At 38.4% G+C, this 26,827-nt stretch overlaps 2 protein-coding genes across 4 annotated transcripts in view; one reads left to right on the plus strand and one right to left on the minus strand.

Moving 5' to 3' along the window:
* Nucleotides 1-9,917, minus strand: part of ST7L (suppression of tumorigenicity 7 like) — a 111,655-nt gene extending 101,738 nt beyond the window's left edge. The window contains exons 1-4 of one of the 3 annotated variants that reach the window (XM_044238920.1): nucleotides 9,677-9,904; nucleotides 7,825-7,907; nucleotides 4,349-4,508; nucleotides 2,234-2,288 (exon numbers count right to left, since the gene is read on the minus strand). In XM_044238920.1, coding sequence (XP_044094855.1) covers nucleotides 2,234-2,288; nucleotides 4,349-4,508; nucleotides 7,825-7,907; nucleotides 9,677-9,884 — 506 coding nt within the window. In that variant the 5' untranslated portion in view covers nucleotides 9,885-9,904. Of the gene's footprint in view, nucleotides 1-2,233; nucleotides 2,289-4,348; nucleotides 4,509-7,824; nucleotides 7,908-9,676 lie in introns of all 3 variants that reach the window. The other 2 variants (XM_044238922.1, XM_044238921.1) reach the window with 2 other exon arrangements.
* Nucleotides 9,918-10,431: 514 nt separating this feature from the next.
* Nucleotides 10,432-26,827, plus strand: part of CAPZA1 (capping actin protein of muscle Z-line subunit alpha 1) — a 49,901-nt gene continuing 33,505 nt past the window's right edge. Inside the window, exon 1 of the mRNA XM_044238924.1 lies at nucleotides 10,432-10,648. Coding sequence (XP_044094859.1) covers nucleotides 10,610-10,648 — 39 coding nt within the window. The 5' untranslated portion in view covers nucleotides 10,432-10,609. The remainder of the gene's footprint in view (nucleotides 10,649-26,827) is intronic.

Raw genomic sequence — 26,827 nt, forward strand, 5'->3', positions numbered from 1 at the left:
TACCCACTCTTCCAAAAAAAAAAAGCAATTCGTGTATTAAGAAATTCTGAGGAAAATTCATACATTGTGTTAGAAAAAAAGGATGTGAGATTATATACACATAATGATGCCCAAGTTTTGTTTCTATACATGCATACAGAAGAGAGATCAGATGGAAATACTAACAGCAGTTATCACTTAGTGGTAGGAAATGGTGATTTTTACTTTCTTCCTTTTTTTTTCTTTCTTTTTGATACATCTCTTCATTTTCCAATTTTCTACAGTGAATATGCATACATTTTAAAATAAAAAAAAGCATTTTAAAAGCACATTGTATTATTTATATGTATATGATAAAAGATTTTAAGTAATTTAATAAATCTCTTCATTTTCCAATTTTCTACAGTGACTATGCATGCATTTTTAAATCCAAAAAAAAGCATTTTAAAAGCACATTGTAAGTATTATTTATACATGTATGATAAAAGATTTTAAGTAATTTAATAGTCCAAGTTGCATTCTTATTTAAAGTTTTTAAGCTATTTTGTGAGAAATTATCATAAAGAAAAAAGTAGACCCTTTTTCAATAAGCAAAGTTTTGCTACATATTCTAAACATGTAAAAAGATTATTTATTAATGATCTACATTATTCCCAAAATGACTTAAAGGAATTAAAAAATATAATGTACAATATTAATAACCTTAATTTAAAAACAAATAAAAAAGACTCCAAGAAAGCAAAAATTGGGCCATACAGTGGAGCCAGGAATGAATCTAACATATGAAATACATTCCAAAGTTCTGTACATTTATTAAAGGCTGACTACAGTAGGACTTTAAGCTTTCTAAAACCACACAATGATTAGCAGTGCATTGAGACCTTTACATTAAGATAAACTAATCATTCAAAAAGAAGTATAAGTGTTCCTGATATCAAGATAAGAAATTTCTTTGTTAGATCTTTGTGAAGTGAACCCTGTAATACAACAAGAAATAGCCTAAAACCTTTTTATTTTAACAAATGGACTGAGAAATTCAAGGACTTGTTTCTTATAGAATCCCTTAATACAGACTAAAGGCATCTCTCATAAAAACCTAACTTTTCCTTCCCAGGATAATACTATCCTACACTATCAAGTCCTTAAGCACAGGGATTATCACTCTGTCACTCTGTATTCCCATCATTTTCACAGTGGTCATAGATAATAGATACCTAATGTTTCTTGTTCAGTGAATTAAATAACATGCCCCAGTCTACTTCCAGGTAAACCACAGTTCTTATTAAAATAAAGTATCGGGGCACCTGGGTGGTTCAGTGGGTTAAGCCCCTGCCTTTGGCTCAGGTCATTATCCCAGGGTCCTGGGATTAAGCCCCACATCGGGCTCTCTGCTCAGTGGGGAGCCTGCTTCCTCCCTCTCTCTCTGCCTGCCTCTCTGCCTACTTGTGACCTCTCTCTGTCAAATAAATAAAAAAAATCTTAAAAAAAATAAAATAAAATAAAGTATCTTTGGGTATCTTTAAGTGTCAAAAGCTGCTTTCTCATCCAGAGTTAAAACCAGAAGAGAAATGGACACAGCAGTATGGATAGCAAAAGGCAATATAAAATACAATGGGTGGCTCAGTTGGTTGAGTGATCAACTCTTGATTTAGGCTCAGGTCATGATCTCAGGATCATGAAATTAAGCCCCACAATGGGCTCCACCGTCGGCAAGGAGTCTGCTTGAGATTCTTTCTTCCCTCTGCCTCTGCTTCTCCCCATACATGTGTATGTGCTCTCTCTCAAAATAAATAAATATCTTTAAAAAATTTTTTAAATGCAATATAAAAATACTATACCCTGTACTATTGCACAAATTAAGTTCATATTCACATTCAGATTGGTATTTTCTAGTGAGTGTTCAAATAAATTTTGAAATTGAGCATATATGCCTAAGAATATGCTCACATTTGTACTTCTTTTCTTAATCTCGTGAATTCTCTGAAAAGGTTTTTTGCCAAAACCAGGAGCCAATTGTATACTTACTGTTATCATAAACATACGGCTTGAAGCAATGTTTCTCATGATTATAGAAGTAAATACAGTGAAGATGCTGCCAACTAAAGGTTGGGCTAATCATTTTACTTTATTATTAAGTTTTATTATCAGTGTCTCCAACTAAAAGAGCTGTAATGTGTTTATGAAAACAAATGTTTCCATAATACTTCTACTCTAAATCTAATGCTATAGTTATACTGAAAGCAAAATGTAATACCTCCTATATTCTGCTCCTCTGAAAAGATTTAGAGGGTTTCTCCATACCTTGCATTCTAAAAAACAAAGGGGGAAAAGGGAAATGAATTAATCAACTACAGTTCAATCTTAACTTCACCAACATTTATTGTACAGTCAGTATATGCTATGCACAGTGTTAGCCAGATAGCACAAAAATGAATAAGGCCTGGATCACCCCTGCTGTCATGCAGCATACAATTAAATCTAGTCATTCTCCTATTTCTATTATTTCTATGGCATTTAGTTCATGATTCAATGACAGCACTTCACTGAACATATTATAATGTGATTATCCATTTGATTTTCAGTTTCTCTCTTTAGAACACGAGGTGTTACAATTTATTAATTTTTGTATTCTTGGAGCCTAGCACAGCATTTGGAACTAACTTGTTTAAATGAATGAAATGTCATATAAGAGTCAGTCATGTAAACTACCATCTGAACTGTATGGTAAATGCTACAGGAAAGATATATTTTGTTCCAAGAGAAGAAAAACAGAAAGCTAATTAATATTTTTCTGGGGAAATTAGAAAAGGCTTTAGAAAGGAGGCAACACGTGAACTGACACTGAATCGTGGTAAAAGACATTGAATTATGATAAAAAAAAATCATGGTAAAAGAAAGTTGCCAGATGACGAACATTCTAAGGAGAAAACGTATCATAAAAACCACAAAGTAGGGTGTCTGGGTGGCTCAATCCTTAAGCGTATGCTTTTGGCTCAGGTCATGATCCCAGGGTCCTGGGACTGACCCCCCATCAGGCTCCCTGCTCAGCAGGAAGCCTGCTTTTCCCTCTCCCACTCCTTCTGCTTGTGTTCCCCCTCTGTCTCTGTCAAATAAATACAAAAAATCTTAAAAAAAAATAACAAAACAGAACACCAGTATAGTTAGGCTAGAGTGCAGGGTAGGGAGTGTCTTCACTCTCTATATGCAATGATATACTCAATCTCACAATAGGGAATAAGATTACAGAAAGCATTATTATCATAATTATTTACATACTGGACTCAACTTCTTGAGGACAGATCTATGTCATATTCATCTTAATATGTCTCATTCTTAGGAGTTCTGTAATTATTTTATGAAAGAGGAGAAAAGAAAAGGATTAAGAAAAGTATCATTATTCCATCCTGCACTCTTGAATGATTGCCAATCCCATCCCGACTGTTCCTGATCAATACCCACTCATGCTTCAGAGCTCAGCTTCAATGGCGCTTTCTCAAAGACTTTCCCTGACCATATCTAAAAAGTGGCAGTATTTTTCTACTAAACTAATACAACTCTAAGTTCCTAGGGTTACCAAACAAATGAGACATCTATGGAATTAAGTCATTTGTATTATTACTGTATGAATTTTACTGATATCAAATTAAAGGAACAATAATCCAAAAATATCATTTTTATCTGGCCTTCAAATTTTTACTTTCCTAATTGCATATCACTAATAATATTTACTTTGTATTACTGGATACATATAGAGGGAAAGCCTATAATTAAAGTATGATTAAGAGTATCTATACATGAATAACTGAGATTTTGATACCTTTGTAAATATATTGGGAAGAAAAAGTATTTTTCCTGACTTTGCTATGTTGGCAGAAATGGCTAATTGTCTCTGTTCTCTCCTTTATCTAATAAGATCTCCTAATTATTAGGTGAGCATATGTATGCTGAGAAAATGGTTATAATCTCTAGCTTCCCTTATAGCTACTTGTGGCCATTTGGCAGAGGTCTGACAAAGTAAGCTGAAATGGTAATGTAACATTCTGAGAAGTATCCTTGGCTGCTGGGGATTGAGTAGGAGGAAAGGGTGGCCTCCTACTGGCCTAGTTTCCTTCCCACTGACTGCAATGTAGATATGATGGCATAAATGACATGAACTGTCTTGAACCACAAGGGAAAACCTCACTTGAAGATTGGCAGGCTAACAAAATAGGAGACTGATGATCACTGGGTTTCTGATGATCACTGTCCTCTGTATCAGTGCAGAATACCTATATTTACATGGAAGACAAACTTCTCTCTGTTGTGAGTTTTCTATCTCCCACAAATACAATCTTAACTATACAGCTCTGAAAACATATTACATAGTTACCTGACAAATTCTGTCTGCTGGTTTCACTTTCTCTGTTGCTAGAAGGAGAACCTGGCTCTGAAATGCTTTCTGTTCCTCCCATCAGTGGTCGCAAATGGCTCACAGATACTTGTTCAATAAAAGACGTGCCATGTTTATGGAAGTACCACCATTCAAATATCTACGACAAACCAAAAAAAATCCTTAATTTAAAATAGAACTGATCAGCAGATATATGAGCTCATATTAAAGCATTCCTAAAAGATGCTCCCATTTAATCTGGCATTTTAAATGTACTCTCCTTCCAAAAAATAAACCAAACATAAGATTCCCCAATAACACATGCTAGGCAGAAATAAAATACCTTTTTAATAGCTTTGTTATGAAATTTAGAGAAGATGGGCAAAACTGGAAGAAATATACCTGTAAATGAAATATTTTTTTTAAAGATTTTATTTATTTATCAGAGAGAGAGAGAGGGAGAGAAAGAGAGCACAGGCAGACAGAATGACAGGCAGAGGCAGAGGGAGAAGCAGGGTCCCTGCCAAGCAGGGACCCCGATGCGGGACTCGATCCCAGGACGCTGGGATCATGACCTGAGCCGAAGGCAGCTGCCCAACCAACTGAGCCACCCAGGCGTCCCTGTAAATGAAATATTAAAAGAACAAGAAACAGGGGTGCCTGGCTGGCTCAGTCAGTAGAGCATGTGACTCTTGGTCTCTGGGTTGTGAGTCTGAGTTCCATGTTGGGTGTAGAGATTACTTAAACAAATCACCAAAAAGCATTTAATCTATAAGTAATCTAACTCTGTTACATTACATTGTCATTTTATTCTATCTACAGCATAATTAAGAGAAATAATTTTGAAACCAGCATGGTGGATTAAGACTAGGGTTAGAAAGCTCACATTTGGGACGCCTGGGTGGCGCAGTTGGTTGGACGACTGCCTTCGGCTCAGGGCGTGATCCTGGAGTCCCGGGATCGAGTCCCACATCAGGCTCCCAGCTCCATGGGGAGTCTGCTTCGCTCTCTGACCTTCTCCTCGCTCATGCTCTCTCTCACTGTCTCTCTCTCTCATATAAATAAATAAAATCTTTAAAAAAAAAAAAAAAAGAAAGCTCACATTTGACTCCCAGTCCCCTTGTGTGCTTTGGGTAAGTCACTTAACCTTTAGCCTCTCAGAGCCTCAATGTCCTAGCTATTAAATATGGTTAACAAGAATTGTAAGTGCCTTCTGAACATGAAGTACTACTCCAGTATTTGGCAGTATAATTAATGTAGGTTAAGAGGTTGATTCTCATACTGAACCATTTAAAAATCAGGATATTCACTCCTTTACATTTTCATGGTTTATCAACGTCATGAAAAGAAGAATCAAAAGAATCCCTGCGGGAGTGCCTGGCTGGCTCAGTTGGTACAGAATGAGACTCTTGATCTCCAGTTCTAAGTTCAAGCCCCATGTTGGGCTAGAGAGTACTTTAATTTAAAAAAAAAATGTTTTTTTTTTAAAAAAAAGCTCTGTGTCGAATTAGCAGAATGTTTCATATTTGGATACTAGCACTCCCAATTCCCTTTGCCTGGCTTTTTTGGGGGTTTCAGCTTAAATGACAGGTCCCCAAGGAGATTTCCCTGATTCCACAGAACAGAAAACAGTATTATATACACTACCCCTGGATCCTCCATTTTCCTTTCAGAGTAACCTTTTCATTTGTAATAATTAGCTAAACAACTGGCTTCATTGCTATTCTTCAAGCTTCCAAACACACTATCCCCCACCCCTGCTGGTGGAAGTAACCCAATCAGCATAGATAGAGCTCCATATTTCAGGAGGTAGAAGAAATTATAAAAATAATAACCTTTGCTAATAAAAACTCATCAATATTATAAGGGTCATGACACAGTTTAACCTTTAAAATGTTACTTGAATTTCCTAATTTTCTTTGCAGTATATTGTTATGACCACTCTATTTTATTAGTAGCTACTGCTGTTAACTATATTAACACATAGTTTGCATCCTAAATTCCTCAGTAATTTTTTTTTTTTTAATCAAGAGAAAATTCCTTTCTTGGCTAGCATTTCACTTTCAAAAAATGGCCAAGTATTAGTTCTTATTAAAAAAAAAAAAACACAGAAACAAAAAACACTCCAATACAAATGCCATTATTTCTACTATAATAGAAGAGCACCATCTAGAGATGAGAAAAAAGCACAGAAAAATTCTTTGGTCATGTATGCCATACTTCCTCAGATTTTTATCTGTAGCAGTATTTTTCCAAGATTTATACTAGGACACACTAGTTCCCAGGGATATTAATAGAGATTATATATATATATTTTTTTTTTTAATTTCTTAATTGAAAATGACAGTTCAGTCAATTAAGACAAGGGAAAGCCGAATTAAAGTTACAACTTCTCAGAATAATAATGATCAAATTTCATTAAGTGCTCACTGTAAGCTAGCTACCATGTTATTGAAAGATCTTAGACACATTATCTCATTTAGCTTTCATAATCCTATGAAATTGATATTATTATCATCCCCAGTTTATAGATGAGGAAATTAAAGCTTAGAAAAGTTAACTAACTTGCTCAAAGTCACACGACTAAAGTGATGGTTCTGAAAACTAATATAATATTGTATGTGAACTATACTTCAATTTAAAAAAATTTTCTTCTCGCAATTAAAAAATAAATAAATAAAGTGATAGTTAGCTTGGCTCCAATACTCTGCTCTTAAACACTCCAGAGAAGATAACTGGCAACCTATGGGCTGAATTCAAGACATGAATTTTCAGTCTGCCCTATGTTCCCAAGATTAAGGTATTGGCAGACTTTTACATAAAAACTTGCTGCATCCAGAGTCTTCCAAAGTCATATGAAAAATTAGAAGATCTCATAACAGTGGTCTGCAATCTATATGGTAACAACTAGCTTTATACCCTTTCAAAAGGAGCATGAATTGTCCAGATTACCCAGTGCTAAAAGTAAATAAGAAACTTAATTTTCACACATTTTTTTTAAGATGTTATTTATTTATTTGACAGAGAGAGATCACAAGTAGGCAGAGAGGCAGGCAGAGAGAGAGGGGGAAGCAGGCTCCCTGCTGAGCAGAGAGCCCCATGTGGGGCTCAATCCCAGGACTCTGGGATCATGACCTGAGCCGAAAGCAGAGGCTTTAACCCACTGAGCCACCCAGGCGCCCAATTTTTACACATATTTACAGTCTATATCATTTGTTGCTAAATCGGGCCCTGCAATCATTTAGTTGGGAACGCACCCCCAATCCCTGCCCCTTCCAGTAAACAACAGTCTTTCATATACAAAGGAATACTGCCAGTCTCTAAATGTGGAGAGGAAGGTGCAGTATTTTTTTTTTTCAAATTCTGAACACATATTGAGAATGCTGATTTATAAGTATTTATAATTATTGTAACCATAAAAAGATACTTGATCTTTAGATAAATACCAAAACATGAAGGAAATGGAAACTACTTACAAATATTAGTCCTGATATCAAAGAAGATGTTCCTGTAAGTGCCACATAGAATTTCGGGGTCAATGAATTTAAAAATACTGTCACTGCAAAAGGAAAAAAAAAAATCAGTTTAAAAAAATGCAAATGCAGAATATTCAAGTTACAAATATGCAGGTGTCTTTATGAGTGGAGGAACATAAATAGTGTTAATATCTAGTATGAGATTCCTTTGAGAAAGCTCTACTTTTTAAAAAGGTACTTTGAATTTCCATTCTATCACATCTTAAAAATTAGCTTTGCACATGTAAGGGTAGCATTTTAAACTGACAGTTTGTTAAATGAGCAAATCAAAGTGGGATAATTCAGTTTAATTTTGAGAATAAATTAAGAACTTAGAAACCGTAACTTTAACAAGAAGTTTTGCAAATCCCTAAGAATAAACTAAACAAACATCCTGTTACAAAGGAGATTTAAAACAATTCCCTAATTATTTTGGTGAGATACAAACCAGTGTTTCAAATTAGAGGCAAGGAACCAGTATGTGTATGTATTCAGTTTGTCAGCTAGAGAGGAAAAAAAACCCCAAAGAGAATAGCAACAGACTGAGAGAACTCCTTGAACCTGACTCACTGGAAGCCTGGACCAGATTTTTCACTTCAAATAACTGTCTCATAAATACCACAGGTTTCAGAAATTAATAAAAATCTACCACAGTTAACTACTCTCATCCCAATGGTGTTATCTAGTTAACACGTGGAAAAATAAATGATAAAATCAATGAATAATATTTCACTAAGCATGCAAACCACTAGTAAGCACTTCATTAACCAGTTACAGAGACAGCAAATTAGCTCTTCCAAATAGTCTAGGAAGGCCAATTTACTTAGTTTTAGAATGTTTGTTATATCCGAACTTAAATAAAACCTATCTTCTAAAAAGTCCAGAACATTATCCCACAGTATTTCATGTCATCTTGTGAAAAAGAAAAGGAGACATTTGCCTTTTCTTGCTGCAAAAAAATAAACCACAGGTACTGATAGTCACAGTCATCACACAACAGAAATACTTTCATCTTGTTCAAAGCTTGAGTGTAAATACTGTAATGTAATGGTAAAAGGCCCTGGCTCCCATCCACTTTGTCCTGGCTACAGGTAAAGGATAGTATTTGCAGAATCCACGGGGATCATCACTTCTGACACGTCTTTGTATCTTCAGCTCAGACTACATAGCAAGCTTTCTACGAATGTTGAAAGAACCCATTACTCTTTGTGGCTCTCTTCCCCTTAACTTCCTGTACTGTTTTATTACTCTAATAAAGCCTAAAGCAAAGAAGAGACCAAGATACCACAAAAACTTTCTTGACAGAACTATCTTAGAATATGATAATGGTTGGCTAAGATCATGGCTTTTTTTTCCCCCCCTTTTAGGTCTTTGAATGCAGAAACCCTCATCTTTGTTGTTTGGGTGTGGGAACTCTTGGCTAACCGGCGAGAGACTCAAAAGAATGATTTTCAATGGATCCTACCAATGCTGGGAGTATATATAAATTCTGCAACCGATATGAAAATGCTCTCATCTTGTCCTACTACCTGAAGCCTACAGCGTGTCAGGTGGCGGGCTCTTCCTCGGGTAAACGAGGACAGTTGAGAGAGGGCGGATCTTAAGAGCTCAAGGGAGGAGCCCATAGCTGCTGCTCAGGTTTGACAATCAGCTGCGGAGTTGCAGACCGGGAGAAGAACACACTAGGTAGAGCACCAGCGACTCTGTCTCTGAAGCCCTCCAGTGACTGCGGAGAATCTCTGCCCTTTGCCTCTTGCTCCCGGTCCCTCTTCTAGCTCCCCCGCCCGTCCCCAGGGAGGTCTGGGCCTCTCACCCGCAGCCAAATTCTCACACAGCCTCAGCGGGACCCTCAGAGCGTAAAGCAGTCCCAGCCCCGCCACGAACCACAGCGAGGCCCCAGTCCCCGCCAGTCCGGCCCGCAGTCGCTCCCTCCAGCCGAGCGACGGGCTCAGGCCCGGAGCAGGTGCAGGAGGAGATGCCGTAGCAGTGGCTGCTTCACCCAATCCGTCTCCGTCCGCCATCTTGCCGCTCCCGCAGGCTCCGGGAGCTGGGAGGGGAGAAAGGCAGGAAACCGGGAGTCGGGAATCCTGGGATAGTGGCGGACCTGAAATTGGCCTCTGTGGAGGCTGAGTCCCAGGGAACGCGGACCAAAAAAATTTGGAACCTGAAGGAGCGTCCCAAGACTGAGGTTACCTTTCCTTCGAAGGGCAGGAAAGGGTGACTGGCGGCACATATTGGAGGAACTGGACTGAGATGTGATCTCTGAGTGAAATGTTTTCGCTTCCATGCGAGTGACGGTCACCTCTCACCCTATTCCCAGGGTTGGAAAAGCCACCGACCGTTCCAGGGCCCGAGCAGCAGTTAGCCCTTTGGACTCGGCCGCCACAGAGATCACTGGTACTGGGAAAACCTACAGTAACAATTGCGATTTGGTCGGACGGAATTCGGTTGTCAGGAATAGTCGAAACATGCTCCCAGCGTCTCATAGATGAATGGGGGAAATGAACGTAACTCAGTGATAAAACTATTAGTTTTAAAATCATTTAAGGAAAAGTCTTAAGGCAGAGTTAGGGACTTCGCGGAGGGACGGCGCTCAGAACCACCACCCAGCCCGAAACTGACATGGCGCCCTCTGGGTCGGCGTTTCCGGGCGGGTCCTTCCGACAGCCCCCGCGGTGATTCCATCACTGAGCTTCCTTCCCGGCCTGCCTCGCGCTGGGGCCGGGCTGGGCCAGAGCAGCCCAAGATGGCCGACTTCGAGGACCGGGTGTCGGATGAGGAGAAGGTAAGGGGTCCGCCTCTCTCTCTTGCCTCCTCTCGCGACAGGGAACGGGGGCCTGACCTGGCTGCGGTGGGAACCCTGGCGGTGTCCTCAGAAAAAAGAAGCTTCTTGGCCTGTACTGGCATAAGCTCTGCAGTTGGGACGCTTCTCTCTTTAGGGGCTTTGGTCTGCCTCACGGTGGCCCCAGTTCCCCATTCCTCAACTCTCTTTTTCTCTTCCTGGGCCTGAAGCACAGCCTAGTGTCCCTTAAGCAAGAGAAGAGACTTTCGTTTATTGAATCGTGACTGTGGACTTCCTTGTGTAATTAAGAGTGGGGGCGATGGTGATGTCTCGATGTATCAAGAAGCAGTTATTTTACCGCCTTTAACTGTTGGGGCTCTCCCCATCCCCCCATTTTTAGATACGATTGAGGCTAGTTTAGGGCGAGTCACTTCCTGGTCAGGATGGCCTCTTAACTTCCCTTTCGCTCCTCCTTCCTCAGGAAGTGATTTTGCTGTCACGACTCCTCGACAGGGAGAGGTACCCATGTGTTGTCCGCCCATCCACTCTTTTCTTACTTACTATCGGCTGAATTGATTCTCAGTAATAAATGTGTAAGCCTCAGGACGTTAGCTTTAGAATTTGACCACTTTTCCCTGTAGACACTCCTTGATTGATTGCATGTATGCACACAAGCCTGCGATGACTCCATCCTTTGCGTCTTACATCCTATTAACGGTAGTTTTTGAAAAATAGTTTTCTGTTCCTTGTTAACAAATCAAGAATAGCCAGCGGATTTTTTTTTTAACTCTATAAAGGTTTTTTTATATAGCACATAAACTTCATATTAACACAGTCAAGTCTGGACAAAGCATCATGCCTTCTTTGATGCTCCACTGTTAATGTCTTTACAGTTAAATTTGTCAGTGTAATTTGCATATTTACTTCTTAAAATGTGTTTTAAATACAAGAGCGTATTCTACGTTAGGTAGAATAACCTTTTGCTGACAACTGTACACCTTTTTTTAACACTTCGTCAGGCATTTCAGTAACTATCTGATTTCAAAGTCTATAGAAATTAGAATGATTTCACTAGATGACGCGTTACAGGACAAGAATTATGTCTTTTGTTTTCTACAGTGGCTGTTACAAAAATGTGCATTCTTGCGCGCTCTGTAAATGTATCTGGGCTCTTTCTTTTTTTAATAAAAGATAATGGGATGGCACAAGGGACTGTTTATGGTCCAGGAGTACTCAGTACAGAGTAATTTGATTTGTTGTACCTACATATACCATGTCATTTTGAAATGTTGAAGGATGTGCTAACCATTCACAAATCATTGAATAATACTTTAGCATTGAATTTTCTCATTCTTGAAAATTCTTGAAATTTCTCATTTTTGAAAACTCTCCCAGAGGAGAAAAGGACACCTTATATATGAATTTATGCTGAAGAGAAGGCTGTAATAAAATGTCTAAGTCAAAGAGTTATGATTCAGATGAAATTAAATTATAGTAAAAATCGGGATAACCCAACATTTGTTAGCTCAACTGATGGTCCACTTGTTTTAAGGAAAAATATGTTACAACAAGATTTCACTAAACACTTAAATAACAATAAACTTCAAAATTTATGGTGTCCAAACAATACTGCATTTACCAGTATTGTTGAGTTTTTGTCTTTGACAATAGGGTCAAATGCCTTCTTAATTAAACTTGGGAAAATGCAATATATGTATTTCAAAAGAAAAGTGCAAATTGAGATGTCTTTGATTATTGACAATATTTAATAGCATTGTCTTGATTTTATAAGGATTTTTTTATTAAAGTATTTTGCACTTTATTTTTTTTTTAAAGATTTCTAGACAGAGAAGGACAGAGTGAGAGAGGGGACACAAGCAGGGGGAGTGGGAGAGGAAGAATCAGGCCTCCTGCCTAGCAGGGAGCCTGATGAGGGGCTCTATCCCAGGACCCTGGAATCATGACCTCAGCCAAAGGCAGCAGCTTAATGACTGAGCCTCTCAGGTGCCCCTATAACAGCAAACTTGTGACCAGTTTCCTCTTACCTCCCAGGATACTTCTTTTGTTGCTTAATTTTAATAAAGACACAGCAAGCATGTCAAAATTAGTACAGTAAATCTGTCCCAAAATGCTGATGAATTTCATATTCAGTAAACAGTTTTAGATTAGCCACATTTCTTCATTAATGTGGATAACTATGAATAGCTGGTATTAAGAAGTGTCATATATATAACCCAATGATTTGAGATTACTGAAATTTTGTTAGATCCTTATTCCCAGACAGTAACTAAACTGTGTTTCTCTGTTGCAAATCTGTAAGTAAAAAGAAAGCGCCTTTACTTGTAAGATTACTTCAGTTCTCCTTTAGCTTCTTAGCTACATTGCCCCCTTTCCTCCAAGCTTCTAATTCCTTTTAACTGAATTCAGGAATTGAAGTGTTTTTCCAACAAAACTAGTTGATTTGATTATCTTAGCATTCACAAACAACCCATAAGAGACATTCTTGTCCTATAAAACTTTCACAACCAAGGCACAATTACAAACAAATTTTTAAGTTATTTTCAACTGTAATTTGTATTCTTCCTTGAAGGAACTCTAAAGTTCCCATTTTATTTATTTTTTTTAAAGATTTTATTTATTTATTTGACAGACAGAGATCACAAGTAGGCATAGAGGCAGGCAGAGAGAGGAGGAAGCAGGCTCCCTGCCTAGCAGAGAGCCCGATGCAGGGCTTGATCCCAGGAACCTGAGATCATGACCTGAGCTGAAGGCAGAGGCTTTAACCCACTGAGCCACCCAGGCACCCCTCCATTTTATGTTCTTTTTAACCAAATTCTCAACTGCATTGGATTTGGATTTTTTTAAGGCATTTATGTCATCATGTGGGGTATATTTATATATATATATTTATATATATATATATATATATTTTTTTTTTCTACCTGTGAATTTGATGTTGGTAATCTCTGATTTCCTTGCAGGTATTTCTACAAAAGCTAGTAAGATCAGCCATTCTCATAAGTAACTGCTTAGGGTTTTTATCACTTTACAAAGAGGAAGTTGGGTTTTTTAACTTCTACATTGTTACCTGAAATGGTCATGATGAGCTGCCTAAATAAAACAGGAAGTTGAAAGTGTAAAATTGCTTGCAGAAATAAATGCTTTTAGTTTTCTCCTCGAGTTCAGTTTCCGAGAATGAGTTATAGTCTTCCAGTCACTTAGACACTTCAGTTACTAGGTTCCAAAAGCTTAACAAGACATACTTAACAAGTATGACAGTTAGGAAACTTGAAGTATGAGACAAATTACTCACTTGGGCTCCTTACATTGTCTGTTTCCTTTATTTCATGATTCAGCATTTTAAAAACATAATTGCAAAAAGAATTTTAAGGCTGAAAAAGAGTGCAGTTAGCGTATTTTTCCCTTCAGCTTATTAACTAGTAGAATATTTGTGAACAATCTCAAAAATGCCATAACTAAGAAAGAAATCTATATGCCTTAAGCTTAGAGAATTATATCATCTTTAGGGCACTTTTTGAGAAATACATTTATCAAAATTATTTAGGAGTGATGTGGGAGATGTAAATAGATACAGAAATTTGAGGGCTCTGTTAAAGCTCATAAAAAATAGCCCTTTAAACTGGATTTTTAAAATTATGTATTACCTCTTTATTTTACCAGATGATTTATTACCCTCACAGGATAAACCCTAGAGCTTATTCCCAATAGGTATTTTCTAAGAAGTCATCAATTAGGATTAGTACTGCCATTCTTTTATCTTCCCTTTTTCCAGTTGGCTTAGCTGAATAGTATTTATAGAATCTGTTACAAAATCCTTGGATAGGCTCATGAAGGGTAAGCAGGTGCACATTGAGATGCCGAATCTTTGGTTAAGAGTGTAGGTTTATTATAATTTCTTCCAGAACATTTACCTATTTAGGGACGCCTGGGTGGCTCAGTTGGTTAAGCAGCTGCCTTCGGCTCGGGTCATGATCCCAGCGTCCTGGGATCGAGTCCCACATCGGGCTCCTTGCTCGGCGGGGAGCCTGCTCCTCCCTCTGACTCTGCCTGCCATTCTGTCTGCCTGTGCTTGCTCTCTCCCCCTCTTTCTCTCTGATAAATAAATAAATAAATAAATAAATACTTAAAAAAAAAAAAAAAAGGATCAGCCTTCATGCTAAGCAAAGTGGTATAATTTGTTGAAAAATTCAGACCCTAGGTTTGTCTGAATCAGAAGCTGCGCATTTTTCACTTTACTGTTTTTCCCATGTAACCGTGAATGAAAAACCAGAGTAGAGGTGTCCATTTAATGAATTATAAATGAAATATTGTGATGTAGTAGGAAAGAATGATACTGAGTGTCAGGAGATTTGGCCTCTCTCTGCCGAGCTTTTAGCTACCACAGTGCTTTTGGAAACATCACTTAACCTCTGTGGGTCTCAGTGTTCCTGTAAAATAGGTAAAAAGAATTGAATCAAAGTAACCCAACAAAGTTTAATGAACCTTTGCAAACTGTACTAAAAACAGTCTTTTAAAAATTGAAACATTAAAATGTTTCAGGAGTTTCTCTCATTGTCTGCTTTTGCACATTTGCCTGATAAAGAAACTTAGTTCTTTGGTAACTGAAACTGTATCTTTTTATTTAGTGCCTAGCATAGCACCAGGTACAAAGTTGAGGCACAGTTTATTTATAAGAAGACCAATCAGTCACACTTTCCTTCATTCTCATATTTCCTCAGCACATGCTCCCTTCCTCACCCCCATCCCCAGTTATTTCTGGGGTATTTCTCTAGGTATTTCTTGGGTTCTGGAATGTGTCTCACACTCTGGGTTCTTCTTTGGACATTCATTGTGCCTGAGCAGCTGCTACTAATAGTGGTGATCTGCCATGCCACTGCTGGGAACCTTAGATCCCTCCAGGAGCATTTCTCCTAGTAAATATTGTAAAACTGCAAAGCCTTATACATTCCCATATGACAATGAATATATACATCTAGCCTTGCAGAACCGTTAATAAAATAATAAAAATATTTTCTTCATCCACTTTAAGTTCTTTCCTTTAGAGCTCAGAAAAAGCACACGCTATAAAATGGGTATCATTTGTGCTTTTCTACTCAAGAATTTCTTTCATTTTCTCACATGCCAAAAAAAAAAAAAAAAGAAGAAGAAGAAGAAGTTCAAGTTCTTCTGTGGATCAGCTCCTGAAAATAAAAACCCTGGATAGGAAAAATTAGTCATGATACTGAAGACCATTTAACTACTTGGGGATTTCTGAACTAGGTGATAATTTTAACATGCACTTAACTGTTGTTTTCTCTTTTCCTTTCCTCAGAACGTCCTGACACCCTTTACCTTTCAGTTAGTTCATCCCACCATTGTTCCCTTTTAGTCACAGAGGCCCAGTACCTTGGCATCATCTTTTTCCTTCTTCTCTCGCGTTCAGTTAGTATTCCAGTTCTGTCAGTTCTTCCTTCCTGTCATTAGATTCTGTTCCTCCATTTCCATTAGTATTTTTAAGAAAATTATTTTTTATGTATATGAGTTATAATCACATGCTCAAAATTAAAATGTAGGACAGAGCATGAGTAAAAGTCTCCCCACCCTGTTTTCCAGCCATCTAGTTCCTGAGAGGCAGCCAATCTTAAGCAGTTTCTTCTATACCTTTTCTAGTCTGTGCATATAGTCAAGCTGACAAATGTACTTTTTATTTAACATCCTGCCCATCCACATTCCTCCTCCATTTAGTCTTCAGGACCTTTGTTGATGCTTAAGTTATTTTTAACAACATTCTTAATTGTTCTCTTTGCCTCCAGCCTCTTTTTTCTCTCTACATTTTCAAGTTTTAAAATTCTATGTATCACAGTTTCTGCAGTCCTTCTCCTCTTAAAGACATCTTCATTCTTGAGTTGCTCAGGCCAAAAAGTTTAGTGTCATCTTTGACTTCTGTTTCTTTCATAATCCATGTATAGTCTATTAGCAAATCCTGTAGGCTCTGTCTTCAAAATATGCCCAGAATTTGACTGTTCTCACCACACCTTATTCCAAATACTATGGAAAAAGCCACTGTGATCCCTTACCGAGGTTATTGCAGTTGTTTTCTCTCTGATGTCCCTGATGCTACTCTTGCCTCCTTACCAGCCGCAGGCTATCTTCAGTGCAGCACCCAGAGTAATCTGGTTAGAAAAATATAAGTCAACATATCACTTTTTTGCTCATAATCAATGGCTTCCCATCTTCTTCAGAATGAAAGTTCCTACTCTGACTACAAGTCCCTATGTCTTTACCACTTACCTCTCTGACCTCATCTCCTACCTATTTTCCACTGGTTCTCCCTGTTCTAGCCACACATTCTCGCCTAAAAGGGTCTTTGAGTTTCTTCTGTGTGCTGGAGCTCTCTTCCTTCTATGTCCTTACTTCCTTCAGCTCTTTCATCAGGAGTCACCTTCTAAATGAAATCTTCTCTGGTCACTCTGTATATTTCCAAATCCTAACATTTCATTATCCCCTTACCTTCCTTTATTTTTTATTCCTTAGCATTTATCAATGGCTTTCATACCATGTAGTTTATTTAATGTTATCTGTTGTTTCTCTATTTGAGTGTAAGGTCCACAAGTACCATACACTGGTGAGTCTCCACTGCCTAAAACAGTGCTTGACAAATAGTATGCTGTCAGATAATTTGTTGAATGAATGAATTAGTGAATGAATGAATCTGACCAATAATAGCATCTGTCTTGATTTCATAACTCTTAGAGGACAGACTGATTTCCAGGTTTTATGAAGACATATTAAGGATTCCAATACTTCTATATTACTAACAGTTTAATTTTATTAATGGAGCTTCCCACTCGGAAAGTTTCAGCACTTCACCATTACCTACAGAATAAAACCAGACTTGATCTTAGTAAAACTACTGCCTTCTGACTCATCTTATTCTACTCTTCTCTTTTATTATCTCCAAATAAACCCTCCGTTCCTATGAGACTGCTCTGCTTACAAAAGGCAGTTTTCCCCCTGCACCTTTTGTCAATCCTACGGTTTCCTCATTTGTAATGCCCTCCTTCTCCCCTCCTCCCAATGTAAAGCACTTTGGAGAGCTCAATTTAGACCCACCTTCCACTTCCTTACAGTAGTCTTCAACCCAACCCGTATCCATCTCCCGTTTCCTCTTAAGCTCTGTGCTCTGTATTTGTACTAGTAATTTGGCTTTGAATTAGCTATTTTTAAATGATTGATAGATCTTTACTGAGGGCAATTATTTATATAAATTCTTTTGCTAACAGTGGTAAAGTATAAAAAATTTTAAAAGCCAAGGTGCTGACTATATACAGTCTTTAAAAAAAAAAAATCTTGATGCCCAAGCTCTACCCTATATCTGTTACCTCAGAATGTCTGTGGTTGAAACCTAAGCATCAGTATTTTTAAAGTTCTTCAGGGTGTCCTAACATATAACAAAAGTTCAGAACCATCAGCTTAAGGCAAAAGGGGGTTTGTTGGCCTCTTGCACTATTCTTTTTTTCTTTTTTAAAAGATTTTATTTATTTGAGAATGAGAGAGCAAAAGAGAGAGAGCACATGACTGGGGGTTTGGGGGCAAAGAGAGAAGGAGAAGACTCCCTCCCTGCTCAACAGGGAGTCTGGTGGGGTGCTTGACTTCAGGACCTTGGGATCATGACTTGAGCCGAAGGCAGACGCTTAACTGACTGAGCCACCCAGGCACCCCCCGTTCACTATTTCACAGAGATCTGAACTTTAAAGAAAACATCTTACTCAAAATTCAGTAATATCTAGGCATTTACTTAGTTAAAGAAAGTTAAGTATTTGCTATGTGTTAGTCTCTCATGTTACCTCATTGGATTCTTAAAACAATCCTAGATATGAGCAGGTATTATATCTACAAATGAAGAAACAAAGACCTAAGCAATTAAATGTTAAAGCCAGCACGTGAAACCACATCTGACTCCCACAGGTTTTGAAGAAAAATTAAAATTGGTAAAAAGATGCAATTTTGAGTTAGAAAGCCATAAATGCCAGTTGTGCAGTAGATCTTAATGTCAGAAGCTTTTGTTTCCATGCAGCAGAGGTTTTCACCACTGAACGCTACCCTTTTGGACTTTGGTCATTGCTCTCAGCATCTGCATCTCAAGGTGTTTAGTGTGGATTTTTCCCTAGTTTCGTAACTTGGTCTTCCTGTTTCCAAAACAATGCCCATTGTATATCTGGCACTTGGAATCTTTAACCTGTCTGCCCAGTCACCTAGAATAGATGGTGAGAGTGTGTACATTTTAACCCACCTCCTAAGCAGCAGGTTGCTTACATGATCTTTTCACTCATTTTTATCTTTTTTTTTTCTGACTCATTAGTACATATCTGACTTTCCTACTTCCTTGGTTCTCCTTTTTTTTTTTAATAATTTGTGGATTAGACTTTTTTTTTAAGATTTTATTTATTTATTTGACAGACGGAGATTACAAGTAGGCAGAGAGGCAGGCAGAGAGAGAGAGGAGGAAGCAGGCTCCCTGCTGAGCAGAGAGCCCAATGCAGGGCTCAATCCCAGAACCCCAGGATCATGACCTGAGCCGAAGGCAGAGGCTTAACCCACTGAGCCACCCAGGCACCCCTACTTCCTCAGTTCTTGAACTCGACACTTAGATCCTCTAATTAAAACAGATAGTCTTGGGGCACCTGGGTGGCTCAGTTAAGCATCTGCCTTCTGCTCAGGTCATGATCCCAGGGTCCTGGGATCCAGCCCCAAGTTGGGCTTCCTGCTGAGCAGGGAGCCTGCTTCTCCCTCTCCCTCTGCCTGCTGCTTGTGCTTGCTCGTCTGCTTGTGCTCGCTCGTCTGCTTGTGCTCGCACTCGCACTCTCTGTCAAATAAATAAATAAAATCTTCAAAAAAATAAATAGGGTCTTTTACCTCCTTCCATATGCATTTAAGGTAAGACATTTTTTAAAGGTTCACTGAGATTGAGCCAGTACTTAATTTTTTTTTCTGTTCAATAGTTGATGTCTTACGGCTTACCACTGACTTTGAACTTCTTAATGAACACTTAAGACATACTTGGGGGAAAAAAAAAAAGGCGGGGCACCTGGGTGGCTCAGTGGGTTAAGCCTCTGCCTTCGGCTCAGGTCATGATCTCAGGATCCTGGGATCAAGCCCCACATCAGGCTCTCTGCTCAGCGGGAAGCCTGCCTCCCCCCCCCTGCCTCCCCCCCTCTCTCTGCCTGCCTCTCTGCCTACTCGTGATTTCTGTCAAATAAATAAATAAAATCTTTAAAAAAAAAAAAAAAGATGTATACTTGGAAATCTTTTTACCAACATTCTGAGGTTTTATATTAGAGTCCAGAATGAGAATGAAGGGATAATTTCCTTCTAACTTGGTGCGTAGAGAAGTTAAAAGGGAATGATTGGGAAAATAAAATAGACAAGAGCTGATTTTTTTGTGTCTCTTGTTTTATGCTTAAATATGTCATGTTTGTATACTGTTATACTAGGTGACATAAAATACAACAATGACCCTGTCAAAGAAAAATTATTCTGACACTTGTTAAAATAAGAAGACTTTATTCAGTATTTTTGCATTAGGGGAGAGAGCTAGAGCTCAGCTCCAAATAAGGTAAAAACAGCTGGGGAGCTATAGCCATCAAGCAGAGTGAGGGGGTCAGTGATAGAAAATTACTAAGAGGACACATCAAGGGTAGAGGGATTCTTGCTAAACAGCTCTAACAGGATTCTTGTTAAAGGCAGATTGAGGACTTATACTTCAAAGGTGGGGATAAGGAGCTTGATCAGATATCAAAAGTGGGGGAATTCTCACTAGACTGACAACAGGATTCTTGGTACAACTGGGTTAGGCAGGTCCTAGATAGGATGGAGCCAACATCAAGGCCTAGCTGAGGAGAGAGCTCAGAGGAGCCTTATATTTGGTGAAGGAGAGACTTTGATACTTACATGTATGTTATGTAGTTAATTCAATAAATTTTCAAGCAATTATTCTTTAGAATTGATAGAGTTTTAAAAATGAAATTGTTGGGAGGTCCTTTCTGTTTGCTAGATGGAGTGCTGCCCAATTCATGAATCATTTAATAAAGCCAATTAAATCTTCCATGAATGAATGAGTGAATGAAATTGTTCTGCTTAAGACAAACTTGCCTGCTTTCCCTACCTATTGTCTATATCTGACAAACTTAAAATTGGTTGCTATAGAGAAAACAGTTTCTAAGAGCTACTTTAAAATGGCTTTTAAATGATGGACATTCCATCATTTGTTTTTTATAGTATCTATCCTAATTTAAGACATTTGGTGCTTTTGGGGCACTTGGGTGGCTCAGTGGGTTAAGCTTTTGCCTTCAGCTCAGGTCATGATCTCAGGGTCCTGGGATTGAGCCCCGCATCGGGTTCTCTGCTCAGCAGGGAGCCTGCTTCCCCACCCCCACCCCCACCCCTCCCACTTGTGATCTCTCTGTCAAATAAATAAAATCTTCTTTTTTAAGATTTTATTTATTTATCTGACAGAGATTTAGTAGGCAGAGAGAGAGATCACAATCTTTTTTTTTTTTTTACAAAAAAAAGATTTTACTTATTTGACAGAGAGAGAGATCACAAGTAGGCGGGGTGGGGGGGAAGCAGGCTCCCTGCTGAGCAGAGAGCCCGATGTGGGGCTCAATCCCAGGATCCTGGGATCATGACCTGAGCTGAAGGCAGAAGTTTAACCCACTGAGCCACCCAGGTGCCCCTAAATAAAATCTTAAAAAAAAAAAAAAAAAAATAAGATATTTTGTGCTTTTAAGCCGTGCCCTTACTGATAATGATAAACTGTATATAGCTAAATTTTTATTTCTAAGTACATTCTGAGTCTTTATAGTGTCTCTAGTTCTAAACTAGGAAAATAATATTTATTTGAATTTTAAAAAACAGCTAACAGTAAGTTTTATTTAGTGAAACCAATGTTCCATTTGATCTAGAGATCACTGAGAATATATTTTTTTTCTAGAATTACAGCCCCAAATTAAATTCTCACTAGCCTCTGAGAACCCTCAGCCAGGAGGGATTTTGTTTATTTGATAAAGGCCCTAAAACTGGAATTCTGCAGCTTTGATACCATCATATGTACATGTTAACAGCTTGGAACCTGCCTATTAAATTATTGCCCCAGACATTTTATTGTTGATATATACCAAAAGCTTTAGAATCAGATGAAGAATTGAACCACACTGAGGCAATGTTGTTGTTTTTTTTTAAGACTTTATTTATTTATTTGACAGGCAGAGATCACATGTAGGCAGAGAAGCAGGCAGAGAGAGAGGAGGAAGCAGGCTCCTCACTGAGCAGAGAGCCTGATGAGGGGCTCGATCCCAGGACGCTGGGATCATGACCTGAGCTGAAGGCAGAGGCTTTAACCCACTGAGCCACCCAGGCACCCCGAGGCAATGTATGTTTTAAAATTTTTTTTTTCTTGTCAAAATAATATTGAGGGGTGGCGGCACCTGGATGGCTCAGTCAGTTAAACATCTGCCTTTGGCTCAGGTCATGATGCCAGGGTCCTGGGATGCATCTTCCCATTGGGCTCCTTGTTCAGTGGGAAGTCTGTTTCTCCCTCTGCATCACATTCCCCTCTCCCCGCTCCTGCTCTCACACTCTCTCACGGTTTCAAATAAATCTTTTTTTTTTTTTTTTTTTTAAGGTACCATGTTAGGGGGAGGGAGGTAAGAGTAGGCAGAGCACAGTGAAAACACTCTCTATGATACTATAATGGTAGATACATGTCATACTTTGTCCAGATCCATAGAATGTAAAGCACAAAGAATGAACCCTAATGTAAACCCTGGGCCTTGGATGATAATGATGTATCAGTCTAAGTTCATGAAATGAACCAACAAACTACTCTGGTGGGGATGTTAATAACGGAGGACACTCCTGCTCTCTCGTTCACTCACTCTCTTTCTCAAATAAATAAAGAAAATCTTAAAAAAAAAAAAAAAAAGTAAAGCCAAACCGTCTTAGGAAATAGCATTGAATTCCATAGAAACAGAACTTACTCTCCTAACTGGATAAGAATAAGGTAAATCTCTTTCAGGAGGAGAAATGTAGTTATTAATCCTTGAATACTTCTAGAATGATGTAGAATAAAAGTTAGGAAAGTAGACATTTATAAAAGTACAATTGGTTACTATTCTTTTTTAAGTCTAGCCTAGTTGAAAACATAAGTAAACTTTGGAAGATGTGTTACTCCTTTAAAGGGAAATGAAGCAGACATTTTGGAGAATTTTTGGTCAGTAAAAAGTTTGCTGATGTTTATAGTTTTTGCAGAAGACTAATGATGGGGAATATAAGGTGACTAGGATCCAAAGAATTTCTAGAAAAGAGAAAGTGTTTTCTTAATAATTTGAAGAGTTTGTTCAGTTTAGTAATTTGAAGCAGCAGTTGTCTGGCTAGGACCAGTTAACAATAGCTGACATTTATTGTGCCCATTTTATTTTTTTTAAGATTTTATTTTTAAGTAATCTCTACACCTGACATAGGGCTTAAACCCACAACCTCGAAATCAAGAGTTTCATGCTCCACCAACTGAGCCAGCCAGGTGCCCCTCTGAATATATATATATATATATATATATATATATATATATATATTTTTTTTTTTTTTTTAAGATTTTATTTATTTATTTGACAGACAGAGATCACAAGTAGGCAGAGAGGCAGGCAGAGGGAGAGGAGGAAGCAGGCTCCCCACCGAGCAGAGAGCCTGATGCGGGACTCAATCCCAGAACCCTGGGATCATGACCTGAGCTGAAGGCAGAGGCTTTAACCCACTGAGCCACTCAGGCGCCCCGGTGCCCCTATATTTTAAATATTCTGCTGACAACAAAAATTATTATCTTTTTAAATTTCATAATAATTGAAAGTAGATACTATCCCGCTTTAGGGTAAGGATATGATTTAAAGACATTAAGTGACTGACTTTCAAATCCAGGTCTGTCTCCAGCTCCAGAGCCTCTATCTTTCCAGTTTACCGTAGTATCCCCTAGTAATCTGAAAAGCCAAGAAGACTTCCATAGTATCCTGTTATTCAGAAGAATTTTTGTAAACATATAGTAATTGCCTTCTATGTGCTCTTACTTTGTTGGACTTTGTATAGTATAAAAAAGGAAAGCAAGGCAGTTTTCAAAGAAAACTTGAGTTTTGGGGGACAGAATAATATCTATAGAACTAATTATAGTAATTATATTTTGGGTGCTATAATAAATGTTCAAACAAAGTATGGTATAGTATGGTAGAGGATTCTTGAAATTGTAAGTACTTGGAGTACTTCTTGGAAAGAAACATAAGAACCCAACCTTTAAAGATAGGAAGTGTTTAGATGGGCAAGGATAAGTGGAGAAGCAAAACTTTCAAGGACAGTGTAAGTCAATCCCAGAAGCAAAGTCTTTAATACACACAGTAGTCTAATGAGGGAGGTCAAGGTTTTGGAAGACACCAGAGAAACAAGCTGGCTTCTGAAGTATTCAAAGTTTGGGCAGTATAAAGGGCCTGGGCCTTCCTGGTGATAGAATGGGGCTATTATCTAGGGGAAAATTTCTTCCTTGCCTGTACAGAATTATCCACTAACATTCAAACAGAGCTACAGTTGTTCAATACTCTAGTCCTGTTGTATGTGATTGTCAAGAAAATCATTTTTAAATCAGTTATGAAGATGTACTGTTGAAATATGTGGATCTGTTATTAAAAGATTATTTAATAAGCTAAAAACCCATTTTATAAATTTTCTAAGTGTCTTTTAATATATTTTCTAAAGCTTCTTACTATAGTATTAGAAAATTAACAAAATTAGCAGTTTCTGGGGAACAATAAGATATATTAATCAGTTTGATGTTTAAACTTTCAGTACAGGTATTAGTAATGTAATAATGAAATTTTGAATCTTGCAACGATTAGGTATTTTTCTTTATTTCCCTCTTCTGGAGAGGTGAAAAGGTAAGAAGAATGGGAGGAAAACTTATCTCTAGGAAAATCTAGGAAAACTTATCTCTGATACTTAGAGTCTAAATTCTCCCTTTTTAGGTTAGAAACATAGTACACTGGATTCCGTGAAATTAACATTATTGCAGTATTTAAGTATATGAAGGGATGGAATTGTGTATGAGACTTGAGTTATTCTCCCTTCAAAATATATGTGCAGGCACCTGGCCGGCTCAGTCTATGGAGCGTGTGACTCTTGACTTCAGGTCATCATCTTGGGGTTGTGAGACTGAGTCTGCTTAAGAATCTCTTTCCCTTTCCCTCTGCCCCTGCCCCACTCTAAAAACATAAATAAAAATAAATATTTTTTAAAAACGTAAAAAAAAAGTGTACATGGAGGGGCACCTGGTTGGCTCAGTTGGTGGATTGTGTGACTGCTGATCTTCGGGTTGTAGGTTTGCGCCCCCCACTGGGTGTGGAAATTAGTTAAAATATTGTACAAAATAAATAAAATATATGCGGAGTTATATCCTTCACTGCAGATGACTGCTACGTGCAATGAAACTATTACTTTATGGAACAGGAATTTATTTTAAAAGCCTTGTTTTTGGTTTGTTTTTTTGTTTTTTTTTAAAGATTTTACTTTTTCATTTGACACAGAGAGAGAGAGCACAAGTAGGCAGAGAGGCAGGCAGCGAGAGAGAGGGAAGCAGGCTCCCCGCTGAGCAGAGAGCCCGATGCGCGACTGGATCCCAGGACCCTGAGATAATGACCTGAGCCGTAGGCAGAGGTTTAACCCACTGAGTCACCCAGGCACCCTTTGGTTTGTTTTTTAAAGCAGCAGTTAAGTTTTTGTTCCACCAGAACCTCCATAACAGTGATTCTCTGCTAGGCTGGGGATGACATACCTCCCCTCTATAGGATATATGCTTTCTTAAAAAAAAATGAATTTTATTTATTTGAGAGAGAGTGAGTGAGTGGGAGAGCACAAGCAGAGGGAGAGGGAGAAGCAGGTTCCCTACTAAGCAGAGAGCCTGATGCAGGGCTCGATCCCGGGATCCTGGAATCCTGACCTGAGCCGAAGGCAGATGCTTAACTAGCTGAGCCACTGTGATATACCTGCTTTCAACGTTTCTTTCCCTACCCCAGTCTTACGAATGATTGATTAAATCACTGTTTTTAAAAGTGTCATCCCTCTGGACACCTGGGTGACTCAGTGGGTTAAAGCCTCTGCCTTCAGCTCAGGTCGTGATCCCAGGGTCCTGGGATCGAGCCCCACATCGGGCTCTCTGCTCCGCAGGGAGCCTGCTTCCTCCTCTCTCTCTGCCTGCCTCTCTGCCTACTTGTGACTCTGTCAAATAAATAATAAAATAGAAATATTAAAAAAAAATAAAAATAAAAGTGTCATCCCTCATTTGCATTGCCCCCCAAAATATTTTTGCGATCTCTAACGACTTAGCCATTTGACTTTCCCTTTTTACTTCTGCCAATGATTTGGTTTACCTCTACCAAATTTCATCTTGTTTTTATGTATTTATTTGTTTGAAAGAGTATGAGTGATCACAAGCAGTGGGGAGGGGTAGAGGAAGAAGCAGATTTCCTGTTGAGCAGGGAGCCCAAAGTGGGACTCTGTCCCAGGAACCTGGGATCATGACCTAACCTGAAGGCAGGTGCTTAACGGACTGAGCCAGCCAGGTGCCCTTCATCTCATTAGTTTTGACCAAGTTTTGAAGCTAGATAATACTGATTTTTTTTTTTAAGATTTTATTTATTTATTTATTTGAGAGAGAGAATGAGGAAGAGAGAGAGCATGAGAAGAGGGAGGGTCAGAGGGAGAAGCAAGACTCCCTGCCAAGCAGGGAGCCTGATGTGGAACTCAATCTTGGGACTCCAGGATCATGACCTGAGCCAAAGGCAGTCACTTAGCCAACTGAGCTACCCAGGCGCCCTAGATAATACTGACTTTTAGAGTTATTTTTTATCATTGTATTTATCCCTCCTAACTTTATTTCAACTACAGCTTTCATAAGCAAGGCTCTGACTCATTTCCTGATTAAAAAAAAAAAAAAAATTCTAAAAGGACTAGGCTAAATCCATGAGATACCATGCTAAAGACAATCCTTCTGAATTTTAATACCTGTTACTACTGCATAGTACAGTTGATTGTCCATTTGTATGTCCACCTCTGTATAAGTATGTGACCTTGGACAAAGCACTTAAACTC

Source organism: Neovison vison, chromosome 2 (genome assembly GCF_020171115.1).
Source record: "Neovison vison isolate M4711 chromosome 2, ASM_NN_V1, whole genome shotgun sequence".
NCBI classification, from domain to species: Eukaryota; Metazoa; Chordata; class Mammalia; order Carnivora; family Mustelidae; genus Neogale; species Neogale vison.